The sequence below is a fragment of the Magallana gigas genome, chromosome 2 (assembly GCF_963853765.1).
Source record: "Magallana gigas chromosome 2, xbMagGiga1.1, whole genome shotgun sequence".
In the NCBI taxonomy this organism is placed as follows: domain Eukaryota; kingdom Metazoa; phylum Mollusca; class Bivalvia; order Ostreida; family Ostreidae; genus Magallana; species Magallana gigas.
The window spans coordinates 39,904,712-39,927,481 of record NC_088854.1 but is presented as its reverse complement, the minus strand read 5'-3'; the positions used below and the strand labels follow the sequence as shown (position 1 = coordinate 39,927,481).

Here is a 22,770-nt window from a genome sequence, read left to right as displayed (position 1 = left end):
CCCACAGTTGGTCTCCATACTCCTCACCGGGAGTTTCTGACGAAAAATATTATAAAACAATACTTTCTTTAAACAACACTATTTGTATACTTTAGTATCGGATGTTAAAGATTATCTTTTTCAAATTATCATACACAGATATAGATTCATTCATTGACAATTCATTTATCCATCAACATCAAATGAAATTAATATTTTTCTGTGAAATACTAGTATAATATATCATATCTGCTGACGGGTCAAATCAAAGGGTTTTATTTGTTACTGCAATTTTGTGTGAAACAAAAAGAAAAAGTTTTTTTTTCACATTGGACGTTAATCAGAAATGAATAAAAAAAATGATAATGAGGACATTATAAAACAAAAAATAAACATAAATCAATCAAATATAATAAAGTCATAGTGATTAATACAATGCATATAGACTATACCCTTGATAGCGATACATTATCATAACACATCTCCAATGAGACATAATGTATTTACATTTGCGATTCTACAGAAACTTGCATAAATCTTGAACTAGGTCAAGTGATACCCTATCTAGTGTGAAATTGTGACATTTTATATATAAAAAAAGTTGTCATGAAAAAAAATCCCTTAAACCCCCGTCTTGCTTGGGTTGTTTTACAACGTATACGGACGGGGTTGATACAAGACATCTTTCCAATTATACAGTCAAAATACGCTGACTTTATTATATTTTTGCACTGTGAACGAAATTTGGATTACAATCAACAGAATACATACAGTTAAGGTAAGTCAAGATATGCGAATGAAAGTAGCGATTCTCTCGTACTACAAACAACTAGTAAAACATCTTCCTGTTTAAAACCTTTTCATTTTCTTGGTAAGTTGACCTATTTGACCACAATATTGCATATGTAATGTCAAACGCAAAGCAATTCATGCAACGAAATCTATCTATTATTTCTATGTAATAAGCTGGAATTATTTCTATGTAATAAGCTGTCAAAAAAGGAAGAATTCTACTTTTGAAACTTTATAAAATGATATCACACAACACATTTTCACAATACATCCTTAAAAATAGAGAAAAAATTATATATTATATAGAGAGCAAAAACAAACCCACAAAAAACCCCTAAACAACATTCCTATCCTTAAAAAAAAAAACCCCGAAGGAGTCAACGACTTTCCTCCGCTTGACACTGCAGATACAGGGCGTAAGCCTCAGCCCTATAAGCTCATGGTTTTGCATTACTTTATACTGTCATATTAAATAGATAATTTGTTAATATATGTACAAACACTTAAGTATTCGTAATATAAGATAAAATAACACTTTCTGTATACTAGTATATTGTTCTGCAAACAAAACAAGTAACCCCCCCCCCCCGAAAAAACAGCACCCCCCCCCCCCCAAAAAAAAAAAACCCACGTCAAAACAATCATCATTTGTTTATGATTGCGTACAGCTGAATAGATGTAGATCAAATTGATATGGTGCTTGAACATGTTCATTATCATGATTCTATTATTAGAAAACAACAGGATTAAGTGATAATAAAAAACTAGCCCACATACTTCGCACTTATATATGTATTTAGATATCTAAATGTTTCTCAATTGTAAATGGGAAATCCCCGCAAAATTCAATCAAAGATGTAAACTATGCCCAAGTGACAAGCGAAGGTAAGTTGAATTTGTGGCATTTCAATTTCAACACAGACATGCCTCAGAAACCTCGTATTATGTTAGAAGATAAACCCCATTTCGGTAAAAAAAAAAAAAGTTTGGAAAAAAGGTGTTTCGTCGTTATAGGCTGAAACAAACAAGGAAGAAGTTCTTGATGTAAGTATTGAGTTTCCGAAGTTGAAGTCGTTCAGTCGTACACGACAGTAAGTATGATAATATAATATTCCTGGCTAAAGGGTCAGTCGATTGTGATTTTTTCAATTTAACTGTCCAAAAAGAGTACCGGTATTAGGTGTCATCGTAGGAAACCCACGGTCGGTCACGCTTTTTCTCTAATAAGCGCGACCGACCGTGCACGGGTATGACGATGACTAGGTGCATAAGCAGTGGATTTTGTGTTACAATCTACACCACGATCTGTAAACCTTGTTTTATTTATCTATATACATTCATAGATAAGTGCAGCAGTACAATCGAATGTTTCGGGTCAAAACTTACCTTAGGAGTTTAAAAATCTTACTAGTTTGTTTACATTTGTGCACCATGTATCAATTGTTCACCCGCAGTATTTGCTGCCTACCCGGGTCCTCGTCTAAATGGAGGAAGGAAATGATGGCATTGTCCAAGAATTCACTTTATGGAAATCAGGAGGACAACGTGTTATTTTAAAGGTACATTTGTTAATGTATATATATTATCTATAACTTCCTGATCCAGATTATCAAGAGACCCCCTTATTTAAAAAAAAAATCCACTCATTATCACCATCTTTGTTGTTTTATTAAGTGTACTGAGATTTGAATATGAAATGCATTGTACATGTTAACTAAACAACGAGGAAAATTATGAATCTATTTCAAGAACCCATTAAAGAGTAAATGTAGGATAAAGTTCAACTGTGTGCTTGTTTCAGATTGACTCGGAACAAGGGAACGTAAAGTACATAAGGAAAGGACAGGTTAAACACTCGTGTATGATAAAGGACCTAACTGTCACCAACAAGGTTATCTACTAATTACGTATCGTTTGTTAAGTGATGATGCATCAACTTCGGTTTCAATCAGATACCAGCTAGTGTCTCTATGCATAAAAATATCTCTTGCAGGATGGGTTACAAATAGCTGTCAACATTGAACATCAGCAGAAAATTCTGTCTGCTGAAAATTCTCAGATTAAGGAAGAAATACTAAAAAACATCAAAGAGGTCACAGAGCAACACACACCTAAACCGAATATCCCCTTAAGTAAGTCTGTATAATTAAAGGTCCATTTTCACACTGCGTGCACCCTGATTGAAGGGTACTTTTGAGTACACACAAATATATATATATATATATATATATATATATATATATATATATATATATATATATATATATTTATCTAGTGATCTGTCATATGTATGTATATAATGAAAAAAAGGTACCTGCTGCAATGTACGGTGCATGCCAAAATTTGCACTATAAGTAAGATAACGAATTTTTGGAAAACTTTTTAAATTGTGTGCATTTTCCAAAACTAAGAAAGTTGAGGCATGAAGTATTTATCAAAACTTTTTTGTCTTTGATGATTTTATATTGGTTAAAATTTCAAGTATTATTTGCTGAATTCAACTAGATACAGTGAAAGCAAAAACAACCCCCTTACAATATTTTTTTTAATTAGAAACTAGTGTATAGAGTGTTCTTAAACAATCAAAACATAGAGCATTTTCCAAACAGTTTGATTAATTTTTAAGTTTTTTTAAATTGCAGATGAAGGATCTCGTACTATAAAAGAAGGATATTTAATAAAGAAGGGAAATGCTGTGATTGAAAAATGGGCCAGGTATGAAATATTTACTTTTATTTCTTTCGAAGTGTAAATTATGCAAGGAATGTTGGGCTCGTTGAAATTTTACGTATATACATGTATATGTTCTACTTTTAAAATTTATTCTCAAACAATAAGATTGTCGTGTTTAATACCCCTCCTAATATTTCTTCTAATAAATTAATTAATGAAAGAAAATTAACTGATTTATGATGTGTATTGTATGTCTTTTTATTTTATTTTAACCACCGGTGTTCCTCAGAGGTCTTATGTATATATATATATATATATATATATATATATATATATATCAATGAAACAACCCTTGGTGATTGATAGAGACACTGGATTCTTTGAAATGTGTCCTAAATTTTTCGTTTTGAAAATGAAGTTTAAAAGTACAAATACTTCCAACCTGTGTTTATATGAGTGTCCGACATATAAACAAGTTTTGACGATTGTTGGTTTTGTGAAGTTTCTGATTAAAAGCCGAGCTATATTTTTTGTCCCAATTCAGGCGAAAGGTTTGCGTCAAACAAGGTTTCTTGATCTACTACCCCGATCATTCAGAGGTAAAAGTTATATCTTTAAAAAGAAGATTCTAATATAAAGGATTTTAATGATAAAAGACTTGCTTTATTTTTTGAATTTCCGAGGAATAACAATTAACCAAGCAGTCGTTTTACCACAGAAAATAGTCAAACTTTCACCAGTAATAGAATGTCACGTGGAGGCCGTAGGGACAGACAAGTTCAACGTCATAGTACCGGAAAGAACTTACAGGTAATCAAGATATCGGTATTTCACTTCTTGATAGTTTCAATCATGGTTTTAGTTTGGATAAAAGCCAATGTAATGTAATAATGATGATTGTTTTGTAGTTTTCAGATCCCAGACACTGTACAGGATAAACAGGAAGAACGAGATGACTGGGTCAGGGTAAGGTTTCTTGATGGCGACGACGAATGATGTACGTTCTGGAAACACTAGACACTGCAAAACTAAATAGGCGTTATCCTGTTAAATTTCAAGCAACTAGATAGCGTCGCTTTATGTTAAATTTTAAGACTATACTGGAATTTACAGTGTATGACACAAAATTAAATCTAAATAGGATATTATTATCACGTAACACAGAGACAAATGAATCATTTAATATTTATTAATTTGATGAGATATCGGCGCTTCTGATTGGTCGAAAAATTTCTTTGATACCTGCATCAATAAAATTTTCGGCGGATCTACTTTTCTCAACTGTTTTGATCTAACACTATTTATAGAACGGGTATTTCCAAGATAAACACTGTCAACAAACGTAAAGTTGTGTCTGTTTTATTGTCAGCAAAGAAAATGCAATCTTGTGAATATAAAAACTTGAAAGTTTAACATTCAAAAATGAACGAAACACATCATTTGATTCACGAAATAGAAAATTAAGCGTCTTCTCACGATTTCGTCTGCTTGAGATCAATCAACATTAATTTACAGCGAGGCTGGCTGTTCCTTTTCCAGGAATGTTATAACGAACATATAGGCCTATAAACTTTCACGGTAACACTGTACTGCTGTTCAAATTTGGTAACGATAATTTTTAAATTTACACACGTACATCGTCTGTCATCAGAATAAGTGTCGTAAAGAAAAGCTATGAGTAATGCATCAACTCCTTCGGCGCATTCCAAGCGGCAGATATGCCATTTAAGTACATCACTGGCTATCTAGTTACCACAACGTTTACAAGAGTCGCTTATACATACTATTCTTTGTCGACATATCGGCTATTTTCGTACACGATCGCCTTTCCTTGGATGGTTATGTCCAGTTGCGTTTTCCAGCGATCTCACATGAAAACTAGTTTTAATACGAGTTTTTCTGCACAGGGAATAATATCACAAGCTATCGCATGTATTTTCCTTTCGTTTTCAATTCAGCCGGTTCAGATTTTAACTCACTATTTGTGTTTAATCCATTAAATTCAGCTCAATAGCTCTGCATCAGCTGAAGGCGCATCCATTTTGAATACTGTTGCTGTTGTTGTTTTGTATTCATGCGCGCCGCTTCATTTACATTATTTACATGTTTGATCAATGACACTTCACATTTTTTTATTTGAAAATGTTTTATTAAATGATAAGAAATGAAGATAATAATTTTTCTATTGATCGACGTATCAAAGAAAAAATTGACCGGAAAACTTTTTCATCAATGCGCTACGCGCATTGATGAAGTTTTCCGGTCAATTTTTTCTTTGATACGTCGATCAATAGAAAAATTATTATCTTCATTTCTTAAATCACACTCTCTCTTTGCATGCGTTTTCTGTTTATTGATACATTGTATTCTTTCAACATGTTCGCTGGGAATACGAACAGTTGCACATTTTATTAAGAGCAATGAAATGGTTATATATATATATATATATATATATATATATATATATATATATATATATATATATATATATATATATATATCATACGTGTGGTGTATATTACCCGTGTGATAAACCTTTGCTGGGTGATGCTATATCAAATACTTCCGGTCGGAACTACTTTTGACACAGCCCCTCGCGTCAACGCTTCAGTGACCTATTTTTGAAGATTTGCTAGTACTTTCAACATAACTATATCAACTATAAAAAGTGATATAAAATGGATTTTGTCAAAGACTTCAATTACTTTCAAATGTGAAGGCGTCGGAAGCCGGGCTATTGGGGGGGGTGGGGGGGGGGGGGCTTAGACCCCCCCACCCAACTCTTTTTACAAAGTTATACATAACTGTATCCAAAAGACCTTTTTTCTTGTTTGTCAAGATTTTTGATAAGTTTAGCCCCATTCAAACTTTCAATTTGCTCTGTGTAGTTTATAAAACTGCAAATAATGAAATTACGTTAACTATCAACGAGTTCATCCTGACGACGCGATGGAAACAGAGCGTACTGGTTGTGCAAATTGTGTTTATATACAAGACCTTACCGAAATAATGTTTCATAAGACTTTGATTCCACCACCAGTGAGCATCCTTATTCACTAATTTCAATCCCTAATCATTAGGCTGGTGTTTGTGTTATAAAACATCAACAACTGTTCCTTGTTCGAGTCAATTCAAACTAACGTGCATTCGCAACTTTGTGTATGTCAACAAACTTGATAATTCAAGTCTTCTGATCAGTATTTCCATTTAATCAAATGAATAAGCTCTAAGAAAAGTTATTTAGAGCTAAACAATCATTTCAAGGTTTATTTAAGTGATACTTTTACATTAAAACAGTTAGATTTATCTCAGAAATGACGTACTAAATTGTATTGCGCAAGGTCACAATAACCGGATAACACAACGTTGCATCATCGTTTTTTAAAATCTTTGAAAAAAAAATCAATTACTTAAATTCGGGTCATATAAGGGACTGTCTCAAAGGCTTCATAATATAAATCAAATTGTATGAGATAAATAGAACATCTATAATTGTGTGATTTTATATTTGCTTTATCCAACTCGTTGAAATGGTTATATTCGCTCGGCAAGCCTCGCGAATATATACACCATTTCAACTCGTTGGATAAAGCAAATATAAAATCACACAATATAGATATCCTCTATATATATATATATATAATGCGCTCCTCGTAGAAATTGATTGTTGTTTTTTTTATTTCAGTGCATTAGGATAGCTATAATGGATAGGTAAGTGAATAAAATTAACTAAAAAATTAACTCAGAACACCTAAACAAATTTGTTTTTTTTTCTCTTAAATTCTACTTTTATTCTTTGATAGAAAATCACAAAGAGTGGGGAGTCAGAAGGTGCTACCGGATGCTATGATTAGACATAGCGCCAATCGAAAATCCTTCCCTAAATCACCCATATTAAAACAAGGCATTCTCGATAAGCAGGGACACGCAACAGTTAAAGTCTGGAAAGAGTACGTAAAGTCAACAAATAACATTCTTGGATAAGGTTGTTTTAAATTACATTGGTTTCACTAAAATATTTTTTTTTTATTTTTAAGGCGTTTTGTAAAGGTGGAATCTGGAAAGTTTTCATACGCTCCCCCTGACAAAGTAGAGGTTAGATCACACACAACAATCACAATTATTAAAAAAAAAATTAATTTTTATATCTTCATCTATGTCCTGACCATACAATCAGATCAAAACATCTATCCTTATACGGATTTGATGTATTTTTTAATAGAATACTTTAAATGTTGTGAATCTTCAAGAGAACAAAGTTTCAATAATAGCAACAAAAAATTATGGATTGGATGTGCAGGTTCCAGGCAGGACTTTTCAGTGAGTTAAAATATAATTGTAATCAGATTGTTCAAAGCTCGGAGTTGCAAATTTAACTACTTTAAATTAAGAAACTAATTTCACTTTGCATCAAACTGCAGTTTTAGGATACATGCTACAGTTGAAAACAAAGAGGAAGAACATTGGAATTGGATGGAAGTGAGTTATTTCTTCAATAGTATCTTTTTTACTAATTGCATGAAGAAAAGTAGGAATAGTCTTAATGATACATTTGTATGATAAATATATACAATACTTTTTGAATGCTAATTGTGTAGGCTTTCAACAAAGCATGCTGTTCTAGGACATCTTCTGAGTTACTGGAAGACATAAACAAAGAAAATGGTCATAATGACACTTGCCCGACAGAACAGGTAATACCAGAAATAGTTTGATAATAGATACAAAAATATTCGGTTTTTTTTCTAGTTTTCATATTAGATTCAGCCAAGTATTTCAATCATTACTAAATTCTAAATTCCAAAATTGTAAATGCATTATTAAATGCCTTTTATTTTGTTACTAAATTATTAAATGATGTGGATTTTGAATCCTTGAAAAATTGTTTTGTCGATATGATAGATAAATTATTCCTGGTGCAAGACTTTCGTGCATTTATAACACTGCCTGTACCAGTCACAAATCAACAACAGTTAAATAGTCAAACTCCATATTATGCAATTGAACTTTGAAATTAGACTATATATTATATAATACGGCATTCGATTTTCATATCCTCTTTTTTTCTACATATAAATAATTGTAATTGGTTTTTAACCCCTCTCATCCCTTGCAATATTATCAAAATTATTGCATTGGTTTCCTAGACACAAGAAACGTGTAAATACCACTTTTTAATACATTTTGCTGGATTGTCTTTCTTGACATCACGAAAGTCAATATACAGTTTCCACAGTCACTCAATTTTGTGTGCATTCATTCAACTAAATTTCTCTGTTGCGATTCTGGTCAAGTGAAGATCGTAGATCGGGATATTACGCGATATATATGCTGAAAGTACAGAGCTGGCATCAAAATCTTGCATTGATTTTTTTTTTACCTCTTTGGCTTCAATGTTGCAGGGTCCCCAGAACACGATGGGCAATGCAGACGATGAAAATAGGTTTGCCAATCTCTATTACTAACTTAAACGTATTATTCTAAAAATTTAATACAACTTTTGTTTAAAGTTTATTTTTTTTTTATTGCAGCTGTCGATTGACTATTCTGGTACCTCCAGGAGACACATTAAACGTGATCAAAAAGCCAAGTAGGTCGGGTACAAAGAGACCTACCCGAGAGCACCTTAGACGGGAAAGTAAAGAGGAGCCTCCATAAAATAACTTTTTTGGGGGGAGGGGGGATCTAGTGGGTAGCTGTTAGTAACTACTACTACTGATTATTATTGTGTAATCGCCATATATGATATTATATCATATATAGTATTTAAACTATATTTGGATTATAGATTATTTCAGGGACATTTTACAAGAAGTATTTATCATTTTAGTTCTTGCCTATATATCAATTAAAATATCGTAAGTATATTCAATATTAATACAATCTGAACAATTTTGTTTGTTTTACAAAAGTGAAATAATTGTGATTAACATGAGAAAGAAACATTGTTTATTTAATGTGATACTCTTGCATTTGTTCGTTATATATACTGCAATGTAAATTGTACTAAAATTTGTATGCACCAGTTAAAAAAAATTAATAAAAATTCAAAATACCAAATGTTTTCTATTCTGCTTTTAAACGTTTGTCAAAACCAGTTTCATGGTCTCTTCATTCTTCCTAATCGCTTAATTTGATCTGGAGATCGACTGTCTTTTGGTAAATTTATATACAAATGATCAGCAGACAATAATTATTCAATAAATTATCGAAATAGAGATCGATTTTATCGTTTTATTACCCAGATCTGGCTATACACTGGCTCTCAAGGTAGGCATATGCCTTTCAGATACCAAGAGAAGGTTTCAGCATGGATTTTTTTTTGTATTGATTAAGTGATGAAATTAAATGTTATCACGCACGGTAGTTCTGTTACATAGGTCTCTGGGCTTGATTTCTAAATAATAGAATGAGATTGTCAAAATTATATGATTATGTTGAAACCCATGGTGTTTCATATCAGTATATTTTACTGTAAAAAACATTTGAATCTACCATGACAGACAAATAAATTACCTTTATACACGTACTAGTATATCAAATCAACCAACTTAAGCTTGTACGACTGTAACGGGCTAAGACAATAAATACTAGTAAAGTGTTAATATTTGTTAATAAAACTTGTTTCCACGAATTTTATAAATTCCGCCATAGCGGGATCATTAGATTCTTTAGCTTAAGAATAAAGTGTATCACTCTAAATGAGCCTAATAGATAAGTGAAGGTCAAAATTGTAAACACAAAGATTCAAAAGACATTTACAATACTCTGTAATAATGATAACTATTCAGATGTAAGGTCAGAATGTGCGGAGAATTTTTTTAGTTCCTGGTTTGTTATTTTGTCGATTATCAATAGATACGTTAGGCTTCCTTTCCTTATCAACAGATAATGGCTTCCTTCCGTTATTTTTAATCGGACGTTTAACTTATCTATTCATTTAATCATTTTTAGATAAAAATTAATATTTTGTTCATATTTTTCAAACCTATAAATAAAACGTTCTAATAGTATGTGTCAAATGTTAGGCTATCATTAAAAGAAAAAAAGGAAATCGTAACAAAATTTACCTGCTTTTTAATTAAAACAATACATAACATGTTTGAAAAAAAAAAAAAAAAAGAGTTTATAAATTCCTTTTGTACTCAACATATATTGTAATATAAACATAATACTAAGTCAATTGCCCAAAACGGCTACAGAATAACCTTTTAAGTAAGACGAAATCGTAATGTGCAAGATCACTACGAAGGCTTATAGTTCTGATAATTCTAAAATAAACCAAGATGTAAAATAAAAATGAACAGTAACATTGTATTTGGAACTAGCTTGCCTATTTCATTAAAATATTTTATTTCTATATTTTTCATCAAGAGTTGTGCTTCTATATTATAATTGCTATATTATATTTTGAATCCTTAAGATGTTCCTTCCCGACCCCTTAGGTCACTAGGAACCGAAAAAATTCCATACTTCCTCGCTCATACATAGCTGTATATATAGATTTAGAACAATTCGTTTCTAGTTACTACTATTCACCGATGCTCTTACAAATTCTGGGGTTTTTTTTTAAATTTAAAATTGTATTCTTTTATAAAATATATTGATTATACACTATTTCTAAATTTAATTGATTCATAAGAAAAATGAAGTGTGGTATTATCGTTTGATTATATTTTAGACAGATAACCGATGCTTTGAAGAAAGAAAGCAAATGACCAAATTTATTTTCATAGTATTTTATTTGACAGGCGAGAAATGCAACTTTGAGAAATAACAACAACATCAGAATAGAGAAAAAAAGTGGACATATAATAATAGTGTCAGATCTTATAATTATCTACAGGGAATTAAATTATAATAGTTACTACATGAATATATGCCTTTTCGTATCTAAACGTTTCAATAATGAAACCATGGAATTATAGTAATATTAAATTATCAATATTAATATCAGTAATATCTACCCAGAAAAGGGTTCAAAACCAAGCTTTACGGAACAGACAAGGAAGAAGATATTTGTGTTGGATTTCCCAAACACTGAATCCTACAGTCATACACAGTAGCTAACCCCAGGCGAGTAAGGGTAAGTCGCTTGTGATCAAATTTCACTGAGCTCCCGGTGTTGTCCTACATGTATATATTTTATTTTATCAAATGAGATTTTTAACAATCATTTGTATTATTTTGGTGAGGCATGGACTTTCATAGTTAAATCTATTTTACTCTCCTCTATCGGTACTTTGTTTTACTTTTATGTTGTTTAGCAGTACAATGTTTGCTCTGAGAGCTCTAGACCCTTTATGTACACATGAAGTTTTAGATGTTTGTGCATCATGTATAAATTGTTTAATCGTAGCATTCGCTGCCTACATCCGGTGCTTTTTTTTTTCTAAATGGCGGAGGATGAAGGTGATTATGTCCAAGAATTTTCTTTATTGGAATCGACAGGACAACGTGTTGTCTTAAAGGTATATGTATATGTATTTTTTTTCTAAAATCAAGATTAGCAGGCGACTTTGTCAAAAAATCCATTGATAAATAATTTCTAACAATTAAGTGAATTTATAGTGTATTTTGCTAGTTCCAACACAGTTTTGTTTCAGCCCTATAAAGCAGAAAAACGTTTAATTTCTTTTGTTTCCGATTTGTGCTGTTTCAGCACAATATGTTTTAATCAAAACATATTTCTTTGGTTTCAGATTAACGTTAAAGAAGGGCATGTAAGATATATTAGGAAGGGAGAGGTTAAACAATCGTGCATGGTACAAGATCTTACAGTCTGTAGCAAGGTAAGATATAGTGGTGATTGAGGTGTTGAAATGAGTAAAGCAAGTATCAATACCTATGTCTATTCTCGTACAGAATGATTTACAAATAGCAGTCAATATTGGGCCACTTGAAAAAATATTGTCGGCTGAAAATTCCCAGAGCAAAGTGGAAACCCTAAAAAACATTGAAGCAATCAAAGAACAACACGCGATCAAACCTAGCATCTACTCAAGTAAGTCGACAGGAAGGTCTTCTTAGCCTTTTCATTTTTATTTATAATTTACACGCACATACACAAAAACCCAATATTTCAGATAAATATTTTTGATTTACAGAAGAAGGATCTTACATAATAAAAGAAGGATTTTTGAATAAAAAGGGAAATACCGTACTTGAAAAATGGGCCAGGTATTTAACAATTATTTTTAAAAAATAACTTGTGCATAATCCTTGAAGAATGTTACAATTTAGCCTTGGATATGCGTTATAACCAGAAAATACAGCAATTTTATGTGAAATGAAATGAAAATGTTACAAGTAAGAAAAGTGTTGAAGATCAGTTATAAAAATACATCGTTATTTTATTTTCCACCTGTGATTTGCCTGATAACTTTTCTCAAGAAAGGAACAATCGGTCATTCGATTATATCTTGTCATGATTAATAGATACTATCGCAAAAAGTGTAAAAGGCTAACCACCTTTAACCCAGTAGCATATACTATGTAATTATATACATGATCTCAGAAACGTTGATTTCATATCAAGAGAGTTAACCATACATGATCAAGTATTTTGACAAAAAAGATTTGCACAGAAATTGGTGAGTGAGCCTCCTTTTTTTTAGGCGAAAAGTGTGCATCAAACGAGGACTTTTAATCTATTACCCAGAGCAATCAGAGGTAAAATCATTCAAAGAGTTTGAAATAATTTAAAGTGAATAAAAACCCATCTTTTGCAAATATATATTTTTTTAAAATTTAAAATAATTTTGATTTCAGAAAACGATTAAACTTGAGCCTATTATAGAATGTCATGTGGAGGCCATAGGGACAGACAAGTTCAGCGTCACAGTACCGGAAAGAACTTACAGGTAAAATCAAAAGATATAATTTTTTATTTAGGTCAACTTTTTATGGAATAAGCTTTATATATTGAATAGCTTTCAATGATAGAGACTGTGTCTAGTTTTCAGATTCCAGACTCTGTACGAGACAAAGAGGAAGAACGGGATAACTGGATAAAAGTAAGTTGTTTTTGTGAACAGATACGCTTACGGCAATCACAAACAATAATATCAATTTACTCTTGTAAGGCTCTGAAAAAAAAGCTCGAATGTAATAAAATGACGAGTTATTAAAAGTGAAATCAAAATGCACCCTCTTAAAATTAAAGTAGTAACTGGAATAATTTTAAGCTAAAATTTAAGAAACATAAAGTATGCCACAAAACAATATCCTCTACCAAGTCATTACTTCAAACTTGTAGATTAAAGGACAGAAAAGGAATGCTATTATGCTCACACATGCAATGCATTGGAATATTTCTATATTAGTTGTCTTATCGCAATCCTAGAATAAAAATAATTGAATTATTGTGTTATTTTATGGTTTCATAACAAATATTTCATTTTCTCTTTTCAGTGCATAAGAACTGCTATAACTGACAGGTATGGATATTTCATAAGGATTTTATCAAAGAACAGTCAAAGACATTGACTTCTTTCAATTTCGACTTTTATATTTGAATAGAGTCCCACCCCAAAGACCCGGATTTCATCAGGTGTTACCAGATGATGTTATTCGAAAGAGCATCAAACGGAAAACCATCCCCAAATCTTTGGTAGTAAAGCAAGGCTACCTTGATAAAAGGGGAAATGCGAAAGTCAAAGTCTGGAATGAGTACGTTAAGTTGTGATGTAGTTTTTAGAAGTGGTATATTCAGAAATCATAAGGTAAATTAGGGCATTTTATGACGTGGTATTCTTTATTTTTTTTCAGGCGTTTTGTCAGTGTGGAAATTGGAAAGTTTTCATACGCTCTCCCAAACAAAACAGAAGTAAATGCACATATGAAATATAATTAGCGTAAATCAATTCTTATACCTCTATCCTAAAATCAGCCTTTCATATTGAAATTATATATATACATACATATATATATATATATATATATATATATATATATATATATATATATATATATATATATATATATATATATATATATATATATCACAAAAGTATTTTCTCAGTGTCCGGTACAAATATAATAAAAGAAGTGTTGCTTTTTTTCTTTTATATATATATATATATATATATATATATATATATATATATATATATATATATATATATATATATATATATATATATCTTCAATGTTATAGAATACGTTAAATGTGGTCAATCTTCAAGAGGGTGAAGTTTCAGTTATATCCACTAAAACCTACGGGTTTGATGTACAGATTCCTGGCCGAACCTTCCAGTAAGTTGATGATAGGGTCATTGAAAAATTTGGTTTTTGTATAGAAAGGGAGTTCAAATCATCATATTTTTTTTATCTATATGACAGTTTTAGAATTCAAGCCAAAGAGGAAAACAAAGAGGAAGAACATTTAAATTGGATGAAAGTTAGTAATTTCACCAGTTTTTACTATAATAAAGCTTTAAAGAAATAAGGTCTGATGACCAGTCTGCTTGATTGTACACATGAATGAGGTATACTGCCAAACTGTACTATAATTTTGTTCATGAATATGTGTAGGCTTTTAACAAAGCATGCTGCTCCACGACATCTTCTGAGTTAATAAAAGGAGAAAACGAAGAAAATGACGATGACAACACTCAAAAGAAAGAAAAGGTAACACAAAATATATAACATGTTATATGATTACATGTTACATAACGTGATGGCATGTTATTTCTTTTTTTTTAAATTAGATATTATACAAATTTATGGGTTTTTTTCTTCATTTTTAATCGCTTTAAACCTCATCATATTATTGTATATTATTCATGAATATGTGTAGGCTTTTAACAAAGCATGCTGCAGCACGACATCTTCTGAGTTAATAAAAGGAGAAAACGAAGAAAATGACGACGACAACACTAATAAGAAAGAAAAGGTGACATAAAATATATATGATAACATGTTAGATGATTAAATGTTACATAACGTGATGGCATGTTATTTCTTTTTTTTTAAATTAGATATTATAAAAATGAATGTTTTTTTCTTCATTTTTAACCGCTTTAAACCTCATCAAATTATTGTATATTATTTATTTTTAATCAACTTATTCAATTCATTAGGGTTTTGATTTTTACAGGAATTGAAGAGTTTGACGGACAACACTGATGATGATGAAAGGTTTGTTATATTATACGATCAATTATTGTGTGCAGTGAGGTTAAAGCTGCATAGTGCGGAATCGTGTTCGATTGAATAATTATTTTTGGACAAAGTAAATGTTCAACTCATTTTTGCGGATTTGTAAATTGATGGAAACCATAAATATGGGGGGAAATCCATTAGACGTCGCGCACATTTTGACTTGTGAATCAACCAAACAACGAAAATCATGAATTTATTTTTATTTTTTTAAAAATGAAATCACATTTTTATTTTCTTCCTCAAATTGTAGCTGTGGCGACACTTCGAGAATTCCATTAAAAGGGAGCTTTAAGGAAAGTAAACTGGGTTCAACAAGATCGTACCGGAAGCACCTCAGAGGCGACAGTTTAGATGAGCACCTCTAAATCCGGTCTTTTATGTTAATCATTTTGAGGAAAAACGGGAAAACATTATCTCTGTATGGATGCAAATCTACATGTTTATTTTTCATATGATATTTTAATATTGAAAGCATGTAAATGTTTTTTACATATCACTAGTTAGTAGTTTTCAGTCATTTTAAAGAAAATTCATGATTTTCTTCTTTAGCGAGAAATATCACAAAAAGCAATCTTTAAGTTTTGGTTCTCGTATTTATTAACGAGGTTATTTGTATGAAAACTAGTCTTATATACTTTATGCTTTATATATTTTTCTTAAGAATCACAGTAACACAGTCAATAAAACAATAACGATAACGTCTGATGTGGTGGTTGTATGTTTTTCAAATATAATTTTATTGTACGATATTCCTTTCTACAAAAACCTGAATGCTGCATAAAAATAAACTAGGTCAAAATATCGCTAGAGCTCTCTGGTCTTTATTTTCACCACGCACAGTTGTTTCCGAAGCGGATGTTAATTTCGTTGCTTCCTTCCCTTCTTCCTCTTAGGCTTGAGCTTGGAGTTCAGTAACTCTCTTCCTAGTCTTTTGATATCTTCCCTGGTGAGTAAACCTTCGTTATCGAGATCGTGATCGAAGCGGAACTCATCTTCATCGCTTCCTTCATCTCTCTCTGCGCGGATCCGGACGTTGTCTGGAGTGAGCTGGCTTTCCAGATAAGCGTGTAGCTGTTCAAATTGATAGACAGATAACAGTAAGAAAGGGGTCGGATATCGTCCTCGGAAACCCACGCAGTGTCGTTCTAGGTACGAGATTATGAGAAGCAAAACCAAGTTCTAGGTTTTCAATCAGGAATAACTAAACAGTATTCACTTTTAGTTTGTTGCAAAGTTTTGGGTTTTTTCCCCGGAAATGATTATTAATTTAGAGATAAGCATGTTAACGTCATGCTTTATCAACGATGAAAATACTAATAAAACAAACCAATTAATCATACTTATATAAAAAGATAATGATAAAATATGACACCTACACAACATTTACTACATTATATACTTAGTATATTTATTACATACTTAGTAATAAATAAGAGAATAATACATATCCTTTTCCATATCACAGCCAGTATCAGCCCGAGACTCCAATATCAGCCTGAGGGCCAAAGGCCCTGATCGAGGGCTGATACTGGCTGTGATATGGAAAAGGGTATTTATTATCATATTTATTACATACTTAGTAAATACTTTATAAATACCCCTTTTCCATATCATAAGTACATGTATGTAATAAATATAATAATAGATACCCTAATAATAGATCTCCACTGTGTGACCAGATGTACAGGTTTACATGTACAAATGCTTGTATTTTGGTCACCGGTTTCTTACCTGAAATTGGTCCGATGCGTTGGACAATTTTGGCACTTCCTCTCGAATGGCTTGCTTCTCAGCCAGTAGCTCTAGTTTACGGGAACAGTTGGACAAGTCATCTACCGGGTCACCCTTACTAAAGTTGTGATAGGGCTAAAGAAACAACAAAATAGATTTATACACATTACAAGGTACTGGTACATGCTGTAAACATGTACTCTTATATTACTGCAATTTTAATTTGTCGATGTGAGGTAGAAACTTCAACCACAGCTATCTCTATATACTTTACTACTGCCAGTTGCAATTATAAATTCATTTGCTTCTATCCTTTATGCCTATTGCCAGCAGTATATTCACCAATGTACAAAATATCAGCGTTTTTTTGGGATGTTTTGATAAAAAAGATCCACGATTTTTAAAGACATATTTCAATTAAAAGTTAAAATGCAAACATAATTTGTAAACAATGTTTCAGTTCAGTTAGCATGGCACTATGTACATTGCTTATTTAGCAAAAGAGTATTTATTGAATGGCCTTTACTGTCATGTCTTTATTATCATATATGATATTATTATTACATACAAACAATATCACCTAATGAATACCGTAGTAAACAAAATATACGAACAAATGAAGATGACAAATCAATGGATGGTGTCAATTCGAACTGGCAATTGGCAGCCAACAGTAGCCCTTTTCACAAGATATCTAACGACTAATTTTTATCGTAAGTGTAAACTTAAGTTTTTGTTCATTTTCACATAAAAATCTAGCAACATTCTAACGTGTTAAATTTGTAACTAAGAGAGCTTATACTCTCTATTAATGCAAAAATAAAAAGAGTTAAATTCAATAACAATGCACCATAATTGCTGGTAACCATGGAAGGTGGACAGTATTGAACCAGCGATTGCTTGTATAAGGAGAACATTTCTTTTTTGATAAATGGAACTAGCCACACATGGTGATAAGTTTACTTACTACGATGCACTAAAGGTTACAAGGTTACAACAGAGCAAACATGTCAGGTCCACAATTGAATCATTGCTAGGGTATTAGTGTGTAGGGCTAGCCTAATTTCAAAAATACTAGCAATCCAAATTTTTGTTTCAAAGAATTTCCTTTTCGATCTATATATAGGCCTAATATGTTTTGGTGCTAGAACCATTATGACGTCACAATTGATTTAATGAATCTGTTCACGCATCCTATGGGTTGAAAGGAATAATGTAGAAAATAAAACAATAATTTGACATTCTATATTTATTCATGGGAAAAGTTATCCCGTAACCTATATTCAATGTGACATCATTTTAAAGAGGAGGTCAAGAGCTTGTTTAATGCCGTTTTTGGAGAGACTGTATGCAATCTAGATATATTTCATTAGACAAAAATGAACTAAACTCCGAGATTTGTTACTTTTATCCTTCATATTTCATAGAAAATGGTTGTTTAAAACATGATTTTTCACTGTGTTTACCAAATATTTAAGCCCCGGTACACCCTAGGAACCAAATATATTGTTATGAAGCATCATTAAACGAACATATCTTGAATACCATAAACCTGTGGGCGCCTTTCATTTACTAGATCTTGACCTGAACTTATTCAGAACTTACTGGCTTTAGTTTGACATCTTTCAGTTTATCATAAAGTGTGGCAATCCCGAACTGTAGGTCTATCAGTAACTTCTCGTTTTCCTGCATTTCTTTTACAGCCTCTGCACATTTCGTCTCATCTTTTGCTACGAACTCGTGCATGTCATCCACCATCTTTCTACCTCTACTCAAAACAATACAACACTCCATAGTGATAATAGTTTCAGATCAGTTGCGCATTATTGTTGGCACTCCAAAATCCACAGGGATAGTAACTCAACATCAGTTGCGCAATTTTGTTGGGACTAGTTTACACATTACACATACTAGTACTAGTATAGTCAAGCAATTCATGAATAAGATTCCTTATGAAGTGCGTTTTCCGTGCATCCAATGTACTTTTCTATGATTCCCCAATGACCCACAGAAAAAAATTACTTGTATATCTGATTTTATCAAATCGTTTAAAACATGCTTGCATCTTTTAAATGAATTGTGTCCCAAAAAGACCATTAAAAGCAGTGTATTTGCGCATAATTTAACAACGCATTGGCGAAATTGACAACGCGCTAGTGCGAAGTTACAACGCCACAGCGCGTTAATAACAATGTGCTAATACACTTCTGCAATAGACCCTGTCGGGACACCATATGTATGTACTTTTTTCTTACTTAGCAAGTTGGCGCTGACTTGTGAACTTCATCTCTTCAAAGATTTTCACGAGCTTCTCGCGTTCCTCCTGAAGTCTGAGTTTTGCTTGCTCTTTCTCTTTCTTCTGTTGAAGCAATCGTTCGTGTGTGGATTCCTGGTTTGTTACTCTGAACACAATGTCCTAGAAAGATAATTTAATACATTCTACTTCTTACATTTTTGTACAAGAATATATTGTGCTTTGTGATACGGAATCTACAATATGTAGTTCTACAGATTTGATTTCAATCGAATATTGCAAACATGCATACATGCAAGTGTCTCATAAGGCAACAAATTAATGTAGAAGTAATATTACCAACAATTCCTAATAAATACAAATGTTTATATCTCGAATTGTATGTGAAATAGCATTCAATACCTCCATGTCCGACACATTGATGGCGCTTTTGATTTTCTCGAATCCCTCGGTAAGTGTTAACAGCTGTTCCTGCCTCTCAAACTTTTCTGTCTGAAGTTTAGCTGCTTTTGCATCTTAAGTCATAATATCGACAAATATTCAAATGCAACTTCAATTCCTACATGATATTAATTAATTGAATACATGTTTTTTTTCTCTTAGAATTTACAAAACGAATCATTAATAAAAAAAAAATGGGACTGTTGTAATAACCTACCCGTATTTTCCATGATGATGTTTACTTTCGCCTGAAAAAATGTAAATATCATGTATAACTTTGAAATACCTCCATTAAATAACTTATTGACATTATTATAACTGTAGGAATGTTTTACCCTCTTTTCCACCCTTTCCACCACCGGTTCTTTCCGCCGTTCCACCTCCTTTTTGGTTTCGTTCAGCTGGGCGTCTCTTGCACGTTTTGCTTGGTACATGTCTCTCTCCATGAAATGAAGCTCTTTCTGGAGCACGAAAATTAATTAAAGTACGTAAGCATAAATGTACCTAGCTGTATATGACAAAATTTTGAGATTTTCAACGGGATTAAGAGGTTCTAAAATCTGGAATACCTTTGCTTCCTCTTTGCTGTTAACAGCTTTTTTGTTCATTCGCCGTAAGACGGAGATTTCCTGCCGGGCCTGAACCACTGCCGACTCCATGGTGTCCAGACGCGCCGGGTAAAGGCGACACTCCTATAAATGGAAGGGAAGGGAAAACAGACAAAAAAATTGTATTTTGACTCTTTTTCATGTACATGTAATATTAATAAACCAACCATAGGGCGTGTATTCAGTCAATCACAGAGCAACTGTTACCTCTTTGGTGTGTTGCATAACCGTTATTATTGATTTGAAGAAAAAAAAACTTAATTTATAAAAGATTTTATTTTTGTTATGTAGCCATAGGTATCTTTTATTGTAAAAAGATGCATCTTTTACGGTATTTTACGGTACGTATATAAAAAAAGTTCCTCTTCAAAGTTGAATTTTTCTTTTCTCCATTCTGAATAGTAATAGATTTATAAACTGTTTACACCATATATACCTCTTCCATGTAGCGCATGATTTCCTGATACCGTTTGGTGATGTTTCTGGCAGCTTCGTATTTAATTCTGGCTTTATCCATTTCGTTTTGCAGCCTTCGAATTTCCTGAAAAATATGGATGGAAAATCATAGACATGTCATTTTGTAAATTTTGAATTTACTGGGTGGGTGTAAATGCAAAATTTACAACATGATGACAACTTGTAAATTTTGTATTTATGTCATGTTATAAATTTTGTATTTACACCAACCCAGTAAATTCAAAATTTACAACATGTAAGTCTTGCTTCAAAAATGAAGTCCCATTTTATCATACACTTTAAAAAGCTATTGTCTTACTCTTTTCCTTTCGAAATCATAGTCCTGTGCGTCGATCTCCATCATCCTGTTGAGCCGCGTCTGCATATCCTGGTATCTCTCCTCTCGGTCCGCCTTCTGGTACAGCAGATTGTTGAGGCGCTTACTGGCTTCACAGACCTTCTGGTCCATGGTCTTAATCGCTTCCTGTTCAAAACACTTACAGTGAAATAAAGAGAGAGAGAGAGAGAGAGAGAGAGAGAGAGAGAGAGAGAGAGAGAGAGAGAGAGAGAGAGAGAGAGAGAGAGAGAGAGAGGGTGAAGTAACCATAGATCGACATACTTCAACTGTGCATCTCTGCATGGACAACAGTTCCTCTCTCCTGTTGTTAAACACTGTTCTGATTACTTCTTCGTCTCCCTAAAACGAATGGGTACTTACGATAAGTAAACGAATTACACTGGTACATGTATTATGATTATTATATCATGGGTAATGTGCAGTGTATGTATGTACTTATATTACTAGTTTTGTTGTCCAGAACTACCCGTATTTTATTATTAAGAAAAATAGGAGTAAATAGTATGTCGATGATAAATATTATATGATATCATTAGTAGCGATAACTTAATGTACATCGATATAGACATCGATACCTATAGCTAGCGATAACTCATATTGTTAGCTATAAAATAAATTGTACATATAGCTTGATTAGCGTTACTTATACATGCAACATGTTTATACCGATAAAACTCACATAGATCTATTTGATAAATCTTCTGTTCTTTTTTTTTCATAAATTACCAAATAATAACCGAAGTTTAACAGTCTCCGAGAAAAATTCAGTACACTACATGTATTATTAATCTGGAAAGCTTACATTGATACTCTTGGCTAACTGCACTCTCTTGTTTTTGTTTTCGGATCTTAGTTTGGCAATCAGTCTCTCATAGTATATTTTCCTGGTTTCCGCACTTTCATAACACGCCTTTGCATCTCTTTCTGTTATAAAGTTTTTAAAAATATAAATTTCTTTAAACTGACCTTGACGTATTACTTTTTTTTCTATCAAACGACGCTAATGAATTTATTTTGAGTCTTTTTTTTTCATGATCATACCTTTAAGATGAATTTTCCCCCGGAGTTCCTCAATTTGATCGAGCGCTGTTTGGGTGGTCTCCAAAGACGGCAACGTATTATCTTGCTGCATGATTAATTACTTGAAGTGCTCAATCCAAACCTGTAGAGACATCCGGCCGAAAAAGGTCTTCCTGTTATTTGTGGGTTTCTACGAAACTAGCGTAAAACACAACGTCATAGTAATTAATTTTAGCGTCAAACGGAACGTACGTTAACGTTAAACTATACATAACGTCATAAGTCATTTCTCT

General features: G+C 32.2%; 3 protein-coding genes across 11 annotated transcripts; 2 read left to right on the top strand and 1 right to left on the bottom strand.

Annotated features, from left to right (window-relative positions):
* The first annotated feature begins 603 nt into the window (after positions 1–603).
* LOC105340862 (uncharacterized) lies at positions 604–9,662 on the top strand. 6 transcript variants are annotated; one of them, XM_034444363.2, is made up of 17 exons: positions 629–757; positions 1,786–1,862; positions 2,226–2,330; positions 2,573–2,662; positions 2,765–2,903; positions 3,414–3,486; positions 3,989–4,043; positions 4,163–4,254; positions 4,353–4,410; positions 7,130–7,155; positions 7,248–7,394; positions 7,482–7,539; positions 7,667–7,764; positions 7,866–7,923; positions 8,043–8,138; positions 8,847–8,887; positions 8,976–9,662. In XM_034444363.2, exons 3-17 carry the CDS (start codon positions 2,256–2,258, stop codon positions 9,100–9,102), a joined length of 1,233 nt encoding a protein of 410 aa, XP_034300254.2. In that variant the 5' UTR covers positions 629–757; positions 1,786–1,862; positions 2,226–2,255; the 3' UTR covers positions 9,103–9,662. The 6 variants fall into 6 exon arrangements, with proteins under 6 accessions (XP_034300257.2, XP_034300259.2, XP_034300254.2 ...); XM_034444364.2 differs by lacking the exon at positions 629–757 and adding an exon at positions 1,582–1,656; XM_034444366.2 differs by lacking the exon at positions 1,786–1,862 and having other exon boundaries at positions 604–757.
* A 1,717-nt stretch (positions 9,663–11,379) lies between these two features.
* LOC105333946 (uncharacterized) lies at positions 11,380–16,311 on the top strand. 3 transcript variants are annotated; one of them, XM_011437189.4, is made up of 17 exons: positions 11,380–11,530; positions 11,804–11,915; positions 12,147–12,236; positions 12,310–12,448; positions 12,552–12,624; positions 13,062–13,116; positions 13,216–13,307; positions 13,403–13,460; positions 13,858–13,883; positions 13,966–14,115; positions 14,215–14,272; positions 14,603–14,700; positions 14,788–14,845; positions 14,980–15,075; positions 15,245–15,340; positions 15,545–15,585; positions 15,860–16,311. In XM_011437189.4, the coding sequence occupies exons 2-17, from the start codon at positions 11,841–11,843 to the stop codon at positions 15,972–15,974; spliced, it is 1,320 nt and encodes a 439-aa protein (XP_011435491.3). In that variant the 5' UTR covers positions 11,380–11,530; positions 11,804–11,840; the 3' UTR covers positions 15,975–16,311. The 3 variants fall into 3 exon arrangements, with proteins under 3 accessions (XP_011435491.3, XP_065932624.1, XP_065932623.1); XM_066076552.1 differs by lacking the exon at positions 15,245–15,340; XM_066076551.1 differs by lacking the exon at positions 14,980–15,075 and having other exon boundaries at positions 11,381–11,530.
* Positions 16,312–16,314: 3 nt separating this feature from the next.
* On the bottom strand, positions 16,315–22,689 carry LOC117681132 (outer dynein arm-docking complex subunit 3). Of its 2 annotated transcripts, none has more exons than XM_066076549.1 (13): positions 22,499–22,689; positions 22,260–22,381; positions 21,719–21,796; positions 21,419–21,583; positions 21,080–21,184; positions 20,605–20,727; positions 20,371–20,496; positions 20,253–20,283; positions 19,997–20,109; positions 19,596–19,756; positions 18,946–19,108; positions 17,341–17,475; positions 16,315–16,754 (listed from the first exon to the last, which is right to left on the bottom strand). In XM_066076549.1, exons 1-13 carry the CDS (start codon positions 22,587–22,589, stop codon positions 16,533–16,535), a joined length of 1,635 nt encoding a protein of 544 aa, XP_065932621.1. In that variant the 5' UTR covers positions 22,590–22,689; the 3' UTR covers positions 16,315–16,532. The 2 variants fall into 2 exon arrangements, with proteins under 2 accessions (XP_065932621.1, XP_034300243.2); XM_034444352.2 differs by having other exon boundaries at positions 16,315–16,680; positions 22,499–22,683.
* Positions 22,690–22,770: the final 81 nt, after the last annotated feature.